Source organism: Durio zibethinus, chromosome 26 (assembly GCF_047325235.1).
Source record: "Durio zibethinus cultivar Kanyao isolate XHJ-2024 chromosome 26, ASM4732523v1, whole genome shotgun sequence".
Taxonomy (NCBI): Eukaryota; Viridiplantae; Streptophyta; class Magnoliopsida; order Malvales; family Malvaceae; genus Durio; species Durio zibethinus.
The window spans coordinates 5,620,556-5,634,902 of record NC_143187.1 but is presented as its reverse complement, the minus strand read 5'-3'; the positions used below and the strand labels follow the sequence as shown (position 1 = coordinate 5,634,902).

General features: G+C 29.9%; 1 protein-coding gene across 2 annotated transcripts; it reads left to right on the top strand.

The window, feature by feature from the left end:
• Nucleotides 1–8,365: 8,365 nt before the first annotated feature.
• Nucleotides 8,366–14,210, top strand: LOC111274675 (phospholipid:diacylglycerol acyltransferase 1-like). Of its 2 annotated transcripts, XM_022859492.2 has the most exons (8): nucleotides 8,371–9,270; nucleotides 10,186–10,231; nucleotides 10,618–10,840; nucleotides 10,972–11,255; nucleotides 11,606–11,933; nucleotides 12,434–12,693; nucleotides 13,079–13,565; nucleotides 13,956–14,210. In XM_022859492.2, the coding sequence occupies exons 3-7, from the start codon at nucleotides 10,640–10,642 to the stop codon at nucleotides 13,554–13,556; spliced, it is 1,551 nt and encodes a 516-aa protein (XP_022715227.1). In that variant the 5' UTR covers nucleotides 8,371–9,270; nucleotides 10,186–10,231; nucleotides 10,618–10,639; the 3' UTR covers nucleotides 13,557–13,565; nucleotides 13,956–14,210. The 2 variants fall into 2 exon arrangements, with proteins under 2 accessions (XP_022715226.2, XP_022715227.1); XM_022859491.2 differs by lacking the exon at nucleotides 10,186–10,231 and having other exon boundaries at nucleotides 8,366–9,270.
• The last annotated feature ends 137 nt before the right edge of the window (nucleotides 14,211–14,347 follow it).

Sequence of the window (14,347 nt, the reverse complement as noted above, 5' to 3'; positions counted from 1 at the left end):
GCTGATCCTTCCTTCATTCATGTATGTCAATTCCAAGGCATGGGTTAAAGGGAGTCTTGAATTTTGCAATAATGAAAGGAGGTGGTCCAAGGAGACATCAATTGGATGAGAAGGGCACCTCTTACTTCACTTGTGTATGAAATTAAAGATTTTTAATTTGATTGTAATAGGTACTTGCTCCCAAAACATTTTGATGTCAATCAAGAGAAGAGCATGCAGCTGCTTGACCATTGAATGTTGTCAAGCGGTGAAGGACGATTTAGCCTATGCAAGAGTCACAAGACTAACCACCATTGCATTCATTTGCAAATTATTAAGAGACACAAAAGGTTTTGAAACCATGAAGTCTTAAGAGATTTTTTAAGTACACATAAGTTTTATCAAATTTATAATTTTATAAATGGTATTAAAAGTTTTACATATGTTTTATTTTTATTTTTTTAATATCATAAAGAATATATGTTACCTTTTTAATAATTTCTATATCTTATATGTTACTCTCTTTATCCTGCTTATAAAATCTAAAAACTCCATTATTAATATTTATGATAATTTCTCTTTCTTATAAGTTTGATTCATTTATTAGTTTATGTTTTTTATTTAATTTATTAAAATTTTATATGAGATATAATATTTGATTATAATTTATTAATTTTTATATTATTTTATAAATATATTTTAAAACATTTCAAATATTCATAGCACTTTTTCATAAGACAAAACTTACATAAAATTATGTAAGTAAAGTTTATGAAATTCCATTTAAAAATGATTGAATAAAAATTTTAATAAAAAATATAAACTGATAGATTAATAGAGTTTAATGTGAAAATCAATAATATGTAAAAAAATTATTTAAAAATTATTTATAATTTAAAATTGATCGATACGTATTCAATTATAAAAATTTTGGAACATTTTTACTAAAAATATTTTATCTAAAAAATGTATTAAAATTTATTAAAATTTTTAAATTTTACACAATTTATATATGTAACGAAACATTTCAATATATTAGTTTTAATTTTCTAAAGTAATTTTAATTTAATTATTTATAGTAAAAAATTTCATAAACGTCATCTAAAAATTTTAATCTAAATATTTTATCTTTTTCACATTAATACTAAACACTTAAAATTTTTAACCATATTATCATATTTTTAAACATATTTTTTTCAATTCAAAATTTCTTCAATCGCAACAAACATGCTATACTTGTCCTTATTAATATTTTAAACACTTAAAATTTTTAACCATATTATCATATTTTTTATACACATGTTTTTCAATTCAAAATTTCTTCAATCGCAACAAACATGCGATACTTGTCCTTATTAATATTTCCCTTTCTTTATTACTAAAATAGTTAAGCAAGATTCGCTCGTATTGTGGACGACTATGTCACGTGAACTAGCAAATTTATCAAGGGTCAAGTAGGCCAATAGCACGTTTTGGCGAAAACTTAGGGGCAAGATATGTAGTATAGCATGGTTTTACAAGAATTATTGACTATTTAAAGGCAAAGGAGTTAAGATTTACCTGGTGCCTTTTGCCCGTTAGTTCACATCGATTTATTGTTTTGGTTAACTTACATTTACGTGAAGGGGGCTTCCTTTAGTGAATGAAGAAAATTGAAAAAAATGAGTAAAACGTGAAAAATATTGTCCTCCGCCTCGTAATTTACTGGTTAAGGAGGCTTTACGAAAACGTAGAGATTCTGATTGCAAACCAAAATCTCCTCTCTCTTTCAGGACTATGCCCTACCAAAAAACCGAAAAATATTTGTATGCATAGAACTCAAATTTCTAAATTTCTATATCCCTGTGAAATGTATAGCTGTTCCAAGAAGTTTTGCTCATCACTAAAGGTTTCACATTGATGGATTGTATAAATTTCAGATCGAAATCCATTTGCCTTTTTCATAGGCTACAAAAACTAAAACTATGGATGAAAATGACCGAGTGGGTCATTCACAGTGAAAACATACAGTTGCAAATCTTGTTGAAATGATTTTTAAGTTGAATGCATTCTCAGCCAAGAAAAATTAAAAGACCTCAGCCTTAATCATGCCACAAGGAGTAGTGGGTTAGTGGCTGCAACCCTGCTACATTGGCAAGTCACAACCTTTGTTAGGTCCCTCCACCAAACACAAATTGCTTCTCACCTTCATCCTCACTTTTCGGTTCTGCTAATGGCTGCTGTTCATACATTTTCTTTGCTCCTCAACACCGGCAGACTGGATAGTGTTTCCTCATTGTTTATTTATTTATTTATAAATGGTTTTGGTGCTAAGACAATGGCTCCAAATAATCTGGAAATGATGTCACTTTTGCTGAGTAAACTCCAAAATTTATTTGTCTTTCTAACATATGCAAGCCAAAATGAATATTGTGTTACATTCTTGACCTTGAACCCAAAAAAAAAAAAAAAGGATTATGGCTTATGAGTGTTAAAGAAGTCAGAAAAGAACTGTTCTACTATTCATTTCATCCAGAGGTGTAAAAATACCATTTTAATTATGTCCTTTTTGGTTTAAATTTCTGAAACAAGTTGGCGTTTGCCTTGTTTAGTTGCATGTTTGCCAATTCTTCAATGTGCTGACACATTTAATGGCAAATGGGGTTCAATATTCTTCTTGCCAAGCTTAAATTGAGCTCTAAATTTAAGCATTTTGGTCAGAAAAAGTTTTTTATTTTGATTTACGGTAATATATTGGCCTATCTTTATTCTCATCCAAATCCTCCAAACCCCCCCCCCCCCCCCAAAAAAAAAAAAAAAAGAACTTACTTGTACAGGCAAGACATGAGTGGCCTTAAAATGATGTGCAGCCAGCAACACAAGTGGAAACCATGATAATTAAATTAGATGAGAAGAAGGAGAAGAAGAAAAGCTATATCATGGCAATGCTTTTCTTTTTGGAGACAACCCCCAAACTCATCATTCTTTTCCAAAGTTGAAAAGCTCAACAATGGAGGAGTCAGTGGGGAATTAATATAAATAACATATATAGGTTTAGGTTAGGCTATCTATGCTGTCTTCCAACTAAGCCCTGAAATGGCTTTTCACCTCTCTTTCTGCTCATGTAATCCAAAGTATTGGATAATGTGGGGGAAAGTGTGAACTAATTTACTAGATTTAATGCATGCTCAAACACTTTTAAAAGCAAGCAGTAAAGCAGATCAGATCGGTGTGTGCTGATCTGCATGGATTTTTATTTGGAAAGCTTTACATTGAAACATATGCTTTGCTTGCAGGGTGGTGTGATCACATAATGTAGTTGATGAAAAAGTTGCAGAATTCCTAGGTTTTCAAAAGAACTAGCATTTGCACTTTCTGCTTTTGCATAAAGAACAACTTTGCCTTAGAGTTGAGGGTTTTGTTTGTATCTGTTGCTAAGTATGCTCTCAACAATAATTAAAATTATTCTAATAATAATAGTGAAAAAAAAAAGTAATGTCAGACATTGACTGCATGATGGTTTAAATAATTGGTCTAAATAAGTGAGATTCTTGATGTAACTGGTTGGTTTAACTTTAAACCTTTTGGACTGTAGGCATGCTACAGGGTAAAAAAATTATTTTTTTACGAAAAAAATCACAATTTGAGAATTAAAATATATAAATTTTAAATTTATTGAATATTAATTTTTAAAAATAATTACACGAACTAATTAAATTAAATTTCGTAATTTAATTCTTTCTTTTATAGTGAAGATATGGATTTTCATTAAAAGATTTGCATGTGCTTTCACATGCTGGAAACTTGAAGCTCTTTTATATCAATATTTTTTCTTCTTCCCTTTATTTTTCCTCTAAACAGATCAGTTAACTCCCAAAATTTGTTTGCTTGGGAGGTTTGAAAAATCTTATAACTTAAATTATATATGATTTTTGAAAACTTAGATGAAAATAATTTATCTTTCAAAACAAAAGGCGTGACTGATGACCACTCTTCCTTTTCCCACCTAAATCCTTTGAATTTCAAAGTCAAGGAACGCCCCAAGCATTTCCAGGAAGTACAAATCATGAATTACACGGTCAACATTTCTGTTGTTCAAAAACCAAAAACAATGAATCTTGTTGGCAGGGTCTTCGTTAGGTCAGTTAGGTTTGGATTAATTTTGAATTGAATTATTTAAAATTAAATTAATTAAATTATTTTTATTAATTTAATTAAAATTTTAATTTTAAAATTTAATAAAAAAATTAATTCGATTGATTTGATTAATTTTTTTAATTAATCTAATAATAAAATATATTAAATTAAATTATATTTTAAATTTTTATTTTTTCAAATGTATAATGAACTAAATAAAATTATCTAATAAAAATATTTAAACACTAAAATATTAAATTAAAAACTCTAATTATTTAAAATAAAATAAACAAATTCATATATTTTTAATTATATATATAAATTTTAATATTTCAATTAAATTTTATACTAATTTAATTTTTAAATCGAATTAATTTAAAATTAAAAGTTTTCTTAAATCATTTTTTATAATCTATCAAACTTAATTTAATGATAATTTATTAATCAAATTAAATAAATATGATCGATTAATTCAATTAAAGTTAAACAACTCTACTCGTTGAAAGCCACTTTTGAAGTCCACGTCATCATCATTTAAATGAGGATTTATTTTTAAAAGCATAAATCTAGTTGGGCCTTCCTACTCGGTTTAAATCTAATCATAACCTTTCTTGTTTTGGGCCGTTCAGTCATTGATTCATTGTACCTGATCACAGTGAGCGGATGGCATGGAATTAAGCTTAACGGCTGAGATCGGGATGGAACTAGGCCTAGGTATTAGGAATACGTCAAGTTTCAACGATATTAGAAATGAGTCCAATGTCGCAGATTAAATTTTTTTTGTTAATTAAAATAATTATTTTAAATTATTTAGAATAATTTATTGTTTAGATAATTTTAAAAAAATTAATTTTTTATTTTTAAATGATTTGGATAATTTTATGAGAAAATAATTTATAGTTTGTTTTAATAAAATAAAAATAAAACCAAAAATTTGAAAAAGAAAAAAAATACAAAAAATTTATTGAGAGTGCTATATAGATACTCACGTTGAATTTAAAATATTAATTTTTTAAATTAAAATATCAAATAATAATTTTACTATTATAATATATAAATTAAATTAAATTAATAATATATATATAAAATACGAAATGACATTGAGCAAAGCATTTTAAATTTGATTTTTAACCTATTTCATTTTCCTAAAAACCTAACTCTACTTGATTTGATTTTTTTTTTAAATACTCATATTGAATCGGGATGGAATAAAATTTATTGGATACAGATTATTTTTTCATCACTTTTAACTATGTCATTTTATTGTAAATTTTATCTAATTTAAAAATAAATAAAATAAAACAAAAAATAAATGACAATGTTACGAGATATCTCTATTGATATTATTTTTAAACAAAATTATTTAATAAAAATAAATTAAAAAAAGCAAAAAGTTAAAAAAAGGGGACAAAAATTTTAATCAATAATATTGAATAAATCAAATCATAAATCTTAAAAAATATTATTTATTAAATATATAGAGTGGAAAAAAAAGGAAAAAATAATAAATGAAATAAAAAAAAATGATAAGAAGGTGAAAACAAAAAGTGGGTTAAAGGGAACAACCTATAATGGCTAAAATGTGCAAAATTTATACTATGGATAATAAAATAGATAGTTTTATATATAACTTGAGGTGGATTCCGGCAAAGCACCATTAATTTGTTGTCAACCTAACTTTGTTTCTCTTTAAAAAGCTTAATTTGCCTCGACTCAGTCCCGATGAAAAAATCACACCTCTATTGAATTGATCCAATTGAAAGTTATCAAATATGAATTATTTATAATCTTTATTAATTAACTCATTTGTTAAAAATTTTATCTAATTAAAAACTTAATTTAGTATTGAATTAAAAATGACACACATATTTATTTAAATGAATTAAAACAAGTTAAATATAAATTATTTTATTATCCATACCTTCAATGATGTTTATCTTAAAAACTTTATATCAATTTCTTTTATTACAATATTTATCCAATTAAAAAAAAATGAAAGACAAAAAAATGAAATAAAATGCTATGTTGTTGTTTTTTTTTTTTCAAAAAATTGATCTAATAAATAAAGAAAGGAGAACAACGACTAAAAAAGTAAAAAGAAAAGACGATAAACAAAAAGAAAAAAAAATAGTTGTCACGTGACATTATTAATGATGAGCTGTTATAGCAAAATTTATATTATGGATTTGTTTAAGAATAAAAACTTAAAAGAGGAAAAAGTCGAAAAAAATTAAATCTAGATTACGTTAATATTATTTTTTTACAAAATTATTTAATTTAAAAAATAAAAAGGAAAAAGTATGAAAAATAAATATTTTTAATCAATAATATTAAATGAGTCTAAAAATTTTTTAAATTTTTTAAAAATTTAAAATACAAAAAAAAAGATTATTTATTAAGATAAAAAATAAAAGGCCAATAAGAAAAAAAAAAAAAGAAAAGAAAAATGCAACAAAAAAGCCCAAAGCTTAAAAGTAAGTCAAGTGAAATATGAAAAATTTATATATAGGATGTACAATAGGTCTAGGATTGGTAGCAACTAGCAAATTGATTTTTTTTTTAATTGTCAAATTTTAAATTCTTATAATCTAAATTAAGAACTTAATTTTTTATTATTAAATAAATTCAAAGTTTGTTTTAATTTATTTATATAATCAATTTTAAATTTTAGTATTTTGCAAAATTTTTTTAATTTTTATTATAAAAATATTTTATTTAAAAATTACACAATTACAATGAAAAAGCCAATAACCTACTATCATAAGGGTAAAATAAAAAATAAAAAAACTAAAAATTGATTCGAAGTTGTAATGTTCGATTCGATTGAGATCATTTTTTTTATTTAGTTCATATATTAAATATATAATTGATTCATATCGAATTTCGAATCGAAAGTTGAGAAATGAAAAAAAAAATCAAATCGAACAAAATTATATATAGTTTAGTTTTTATATATTTTTAAAATTTTTATAAAATAAAAATAATAATTTTATATCAAAATAAACTTAAATATATTAAAATAATATATAAAAATAAAACATTTAAAATTTAAAACTAATAATTAAATCAATAAATTTTAGTTTAATTCAATTTAAATCATATAAAATTTGATTCGAATTAAAATTAAAATTTTATAATATTATATAATATTAAAAAAATCGAATTAAATCCGATCAAATTTATTAGATGGATGAAAGTTGAAAATTGCAACAATAACTTAACTCTCATTGTTCATGTACTTCATGGATTCATCTTACTATGATTAATATCCAAACCTCTTGATTCAATGATTCGAATGTAGAGCAGAGGCTTTCATTAGTCAAAGTAAGCTTTTTTAATTCATCAAACTAAGCTCAAGCCTAAAAATTTTAGTCCTGAACCAGGCACGAACTAGGTCAATCTTATAGGCCTAAATAAATAGCTCAATTAATGAATAGACCCACTCAAAATGTCTTAGAACTGGATTGGGACTCGTGCTTTACCTAATAAACAGATCCATTCAAATCACCATTCAGCAAAACCAAATCTTTCGGTGCACCTTTAAATTCAATCTCCTTTTGCTTATTCCTTTTTGTTTAGGAATCAAATTCCCAATCTTTTTAACAAAGGATTTGAAAATTGAATCGTGATGGAACTGAAACCGAATTTCGAATCAAATTTGACTCGATTTAATTATATTTTAATTATACCCTTAGATTCAATCTTTTTTTGCTTTTTTTTGTGAACAGAGGATTTAAATTCCATATCTTTATAGTAATCTCGTTATGGGCCGGGGGCCAATTAAGTTCACGGGCTTACTTGACTTGAATCAAGCCTTAAACAGTTTTTTCAGTTAGTTTCAAATTTGAAATATGATTTAATTAATATAGAATTATTTTTATTTAAATTTAGTTTTAAATTAAGTTTAAAATCTTGATTTTTTAATATTTAATAATAGCCCGATATAAAACGACTTCTAATAAATAAGTCGAACCGAACTTTGAACAAACTTTTAAAAGTTTCAATTGGGTCTACGGGGTAGATGGGAATTCAAATCAACATTTATTCATAGATTTGTTTTATACGTGGATAGAACGCAGTCGTAAAAGCGTAACTCCAGATCCATCGATCAAAGGACAGTGAATTATGACCTAGTAGCTGGGAGTCAATAAGAAAGGGTAACGTTGCAAACAGTTACTTGGCCCATATTCAGACAGGGCCCACTTCAGCTACCTTACGCAACTCTAAAGCTGCAAAAAATAAAAATAAGAAATAAAAAAACCCCATAGATATCCAACAGAACAAAGAAAAATATATGTCTCTCTGACTTAGCTGTCTTTTGATTGCTTTGCTTGCTTCCCCTCAACAACTTACTAAGAAAAACTAAAACCCAGAAAAAAGAAGTAAGGAGTCTTTTGATTCCCTTCTGTAAACAAATTCCAGTTCTTTTTTCTGTTTATTTTCTTGGGTTTTCTTCATTTTAGCTTTTCAGCCACCTTCTGTTTTATAAAAGGAGAATTTAGTTAGTTGTTACATTGGTTTGCGTTTACATTGGATAACCATTTTTAGCTTTGGACCTTTGACTTTTGTGGTCTATATCTGCTATAAAAGATTCTGTTTAGATTTGATGCTTCAAGTGATTTGTTTTCTCCTGAGACAGAAAGAAATTTAACACTGAAGTTCATTTAAGACGGACTAGTTTTGATTAAAAAACATGTCTTTACTTAGAAGAAGAAAGCCTCCCATCAATGAATCCGACAAAACCTCGGAAGCTTCAGATTCGAAACCCCAAAAGGAAAGAGAAGAAGAAGAAGAAGATGGCAACGGTAAGGATAAAAACAAGAAAAAAATCCCATCGAAGATCAAGAAGCATGAAGAGAAACGACCCAAGTGGTCGTGTCTGGACACGTGCTGTTGGTTTATTGGTTGCATATGTGTATCGTGGTGGCTTCTGTTATTTCTTTACAATGCAATGCCAGCTTCATTTCCTCAGTACGTAACGGAGGCTATAACGGGGCCGTTACCGGACCCGCCTGGTGTGAAACTACTGAAAGAAGGTTTAAAGGCTAAGCATCCGGTGGTGTTTGTGCCTGGGATTGTGACTGGTGGGCTTGAGCTGTGGGAAGGGCGGAAATGTGCGGAAGGGTTGTTTAGGAAAAGACTGTGGGGTGGCACTTTTGGTGAAGTGTACAAAAGGTATCGAATTTTTGGCTGCTTATTATTATTATTTTTTTGTAGTTTTATGTTTTTTTCTTAATCAAGCCAAGTTATAATTTTGGGCAAAGGAGATTTGAATTCAACTCCTTCAGCTCGCTGATGGTTGCACTTACCATCAAGGTTTTGAATAGAGGGTACTGGTGATTTAAATGCTGTTTATAGGATTGCTTGTTGATTTTGTAAAACAGGTATTGAAAATTTTGCTTTTTTGGCGCGTGATAAAAATTCTAGTATGTGAATTTATGGCTAAATCTACAGTTTAGAGTTAATTTTGCAGTTTTTGGTGCTGCACTGTTGTTTCTGATTATAGTTATGAGGTTTTGTTGATCTTGATTTTGGAACTCTAGGCCATTTATTGTTCTTATTGATTGATTATGATTATTAACTTGTGAGTGTGAAATTTGTAAGTACAATAAGTTATATAATAAGTTAAAGATTGATCTGTTGTTGGGATTTATGAGGATATGGGGGCATTGTTGTTGAATGGAATTGTAAGTTGGTTTGTTACTTATAGTGGCTAAATTGTAGGTGTGGTTAGTTTAACTTTGTGCTAGCTATCTTTCTCAACTAGTTTCCTCATTTATTAGTCATTTGATTTTCTCAATTTACTCTTCTTATCGGCCTAATTTTGAATGTTATTTGTGCTGCTAGCTTTGCATACCATATCTTACATGGTCATCAGGGCCATCAGTTTATTATTTGCTTGTTTTTTCACATACAGGCTTTCATGCTTTTCTTGGATTAGCAAACAAGACCTGTTGGATAGATGTCTTTACTCTTTTAATTATGTACCCTTTTGCTGTTCTAAATTGAACATGAGATTGCTTGATGCATCAAAACGACATAGAACAAAAATGACCTTGCCAGATTTTCTTTTTTGGCTAAAATCTGCAGGAATTTATGCACGGGGTTCATCACATAAATGATATGCATGGACATTGTAAGTGTGGAAATTAAAATCTTCTTCTTCAATGTATTTTGCATACTGAAAGCTCCATTAGTGGAAGGGCATACTCAATTAATCCATGCAAGTAATCTATGATAGTTGTTTAGTTTTTACTTTTTCTTTTTTATTTGAAATTGTGAAATCAAGAACAATTTTCTTTCGAATGTAAAGTGTATTGCAGTTGCGTAAATAACTTGCAATCCAATAAAAATGAAAAAATTATATATTTATATTAGAATAGAACTGACCCCTGTTGTGTTGGTAGGCCTTAGCCATTCACTGACTCCTTGTTCCCGTTCAATAACATTTTGATTTTTGTGTTAGTGGTAGCTATGTGTTTAAGTCATAAACTCTCCATGGTTTTATTGGATATTATGCAGACCTCTATGCTGGGTGGAGCACATGTCATTGGATAATGAAACTGGATTGGATCCTTGTGGTATAAGAGTAAGGCCTGTCTCTGGACTTGTGGCTGCAGATTACTTTGCTCCAGGCTATTTTGTGTGGGCAATTCTGATTGCTAGCTTGGCACATATTGGATATGAGGAGAAAACCATGTATATGGCTGCCTATGATTGGAGACTTTCATTTCAAAACACTGAGGTAAAGTTTCCTGAACTTGAATTTCTTATGGCGTTGCCCCTAGGCCATGGAATTAATTGATTATGGTCCTTTTTTATCATTCTGATTTTGTTTGGAACACTGTAAGATGCTGACATCTTCCAATTAATCAGGTACGTGACCAAACACTGAGCCAAATTAAGAGTAATATAGAACTGATGGTAGCTACAAATGGAGGCAAAAAGGCTGTTGTCATTCCACATTCCATGGGTGTTCTGTATTTCCTACATTTCATGAAGTGGGTTGAGGCGCCAGCTCCAATGGGTGGTGGGGGTGGAGCAGATTGGTGTTCTAAGCATATTAAAGCTGTGGTTAATATTGGTGGGCCATTTCTGGGTGTTCCGAAAGCCATTGCTGGGCTTTTCTCTGCTGAAGCAAAGGATATTGCAGTTGCCAGGTACCTATCAAACATACTTTCTCAGCAGCAACTATTTTTAGCAACTGTACAGGTATATGATGGTTTGTCCAGGGTCTCATTATATCCTTTTGGCACGATAACTTTGACATTTGGAGAGTGTAGAGAAAATGTGAAAGGTTTCATCGAGTACTAATTTGGTTCCTTTAAATAGGTTGTGTCCTCACATATCATGCTTTAAACCACATTTCTATTACATTCTAAGTTATATTTGAAATGTTATTAGCTGTTAAGTTTAAATATACCAAAGAACAACAATAGATCTCCTTTATTTGTCACTAACACTGTAAACTTATTTCTTACACGACCACCGAAAATGAACCCAAATGCAGGGCTATTGCACCTGGTTTTTTGGATAATGATATATTTCAGCTTCAAACATTGCAACATGTTATGAGGATGAGCCGCAGTTGGGATTCAACCATGTCAATGATACCAAGAGGTGGGGACACAATATGGGGTGGTCTAGACTGGTCACCAGAGGAAGGCTATTCTTGTAGCAAAAAGGGAGAAAGGAAGAATGACACACAGATTGCAGATCAAACTGGTGCTGCAAGTGCAGTTTCTCAAACAAGAAGTGCAAATTATGGAAGGATAATATCCTTTGGAAAAGATGTTGCTGAGGCACCTTCATCAGATGTTGGGCGAATAGACTTCAGGGTAATTTATTTTCTCTTGTAATCAAGGAGGGTTCCCTGGTAGCTTTGCCCAGAAAAAGAACTTAAAATAACCAAACAGGAAAAGAAAAAGAAGAGAGTAAGGCCACAGATTGTATATTGGTTAGCAAAGTTCTAGCAATGGACAATTTTTGGAGAATAATCACTAGTTGCCCTGAATTATAGTAATTGTCAACACATGCTTCGAATTTAAGTGAAAGATACTTATGATGGATGGTTAACATCAAGATTAATTATTGCTTGATACAATTGGCACACTTATAAAGGAATCACCTAGACTTATGGCTTTTGAATCAGATAGAAATGTTGAAATATTAACTTATATTGCATAATTCTTTGAAACCCTTGTCTAAGTGTACTCAGAATTCATGCTTATAGTTCTTCATTCTGTGGAAAAGAGTAGAAATGGTCACCATGTTGTGCTGCATGCTGCTTTGTTGTATTAAAGTCATTGCCTTATTTTTTAGCTTTGCAAATGTTCAGGGTGCGGTTAAGGGTCATAGTGCTGCAAACACAACTTGTCAAGATGTGTGGACTGAGTACCATGACATGGGATTTGGAGGTATAAGAGCTGTTGCAGAGTATAAAACTTACACTGCTGAATCAATTATTGATCTGCTTCATTTTGTTGCTCCAAAAATGATGGCACGTGGTACTGCTCATTTCTCCTTTGGTATTGCTGACAATTTGGATGACCCTAAGTACAAACACTACAAGTATTGGTCAAACCCATTGGAAACAACGTGAGAATCCTATCACTTCATTATTTCATATCATTCTTGTTGCATGGCATTTGATATTCTGTTTCCCTTTTGAGTAAATTTTGTTGCTTTATATCTCCTTTTGCTTGTTTATCTTAAAATTGAATCTATGGCTGATAAGCCGACAGAAAGGCATTGTGGCCGGGTGCCTCATTCAACATTATTGATTGTTTTCTTGAATTCTATTTTCTTAATTTGCCTTTAAATAAGGGCTATATGGCTATGATGAATGCACCTTTGGGCTGGCTGTGATTGTTGTTTTTCAATTAATTGATTTAGTTAATGCCTATTGCAATATATTGGTATATACTCTTTTGGTTTATAAATGTTTGTTCATAATCACTATTCACTGTCACTGATTTTGTAGGTTGCCAAATGCTCCTGAGATGGAAATCTTTTCTTTATACGGAGTTGGCCTACCAACTGAAAGAGCATACATTTACAAGTTATCTCCTTCTGCTGAGTGTTATATTCCTTTTCAGATCGACACATCTGCTGATGATGAAGATACCTGCTTGAAGGATGGTGTGTATTCTGTGGATGGAGATGAGACTGTGCCAGTTCTAAGTGCTGGTTTTATGTGTGCTAAAGGTTGGCGTGGTAAAACCCGATTTAATCCTTCTGGAATTCAAACATATATTAGGGAATACAGTCATTCTCCTCCAGCCAACCTATTGGAGGGACGCGGCACCCTCAGTGGTGCTCATGTTGATATAATGGGAAATTTTGCATTAATTGAGGATGTTATAAGGGTTGCAGCTGGCGCTTCAGGAGAAGAATTGGGAGGGGATCAAGTTTATTCTAATATCTTTAACTGGTCTGAGAAGATCAACTTGCAATTATAACCTGCAGTGGTACATACTTTCATCTTCCTTTTTTTTCACTTCCATCCTGTTCTAAGTTTCAACTGATCTGGTCGATATTCTTTCTTATGCGTCTATTCTCCTTTCCTAAATCTTTCCATTTAAATTTACAGCCATGATATTCTGAGTCTGGTATTTTATTCTTATCAATAGTTCTATAACAGCATTCTTTCTGAGGTCTAAACTGACACAAATCCTCCTTTATATATATCCAAATTCTATGGCGCTAATAGATCTTGCTAATTGAATAAGGTCTTCTATTGTCATTCTGAAAACTAACTTCCAAGTTGATTATTTGCATTGCTGGGTGATCATATAATTCTACTCTCTCTACGAGGAGCTGGCTGAAAAATTTTTAATTGTTTTCTTTTTCTTGCACAGGCGCAGGAGATTGTGATTCCAATATATTGTCCAGGTGGTGCGGTGAAATGGCTGCTTTTTACTTGTGTATTTTTTGACGAAATGACATTATGATGATTATCATGTTCCTTTTATGTATTTGAGACGTGATTGGTTGGTAGTCCCTTAAGTCTGGTTGCTGGTTTGTATATCTCATTCATTGGAAAGTGCTGCAGCTATTTATTCAAACTGTAACATGATTTAACAAATTGTATTATTAATTAATTATTTAAATTTTGTCAGGCTTTTAAAATGTAGTTTTAAATTCACAGAGGATCTTTTTATTTCTTCAAAAATGGAACCTTTTACTAGTAGTTTAACTATTCTGCTGAATGATGACTGTATATCCTAGCAGGCTCTTTGATGTGAATTTG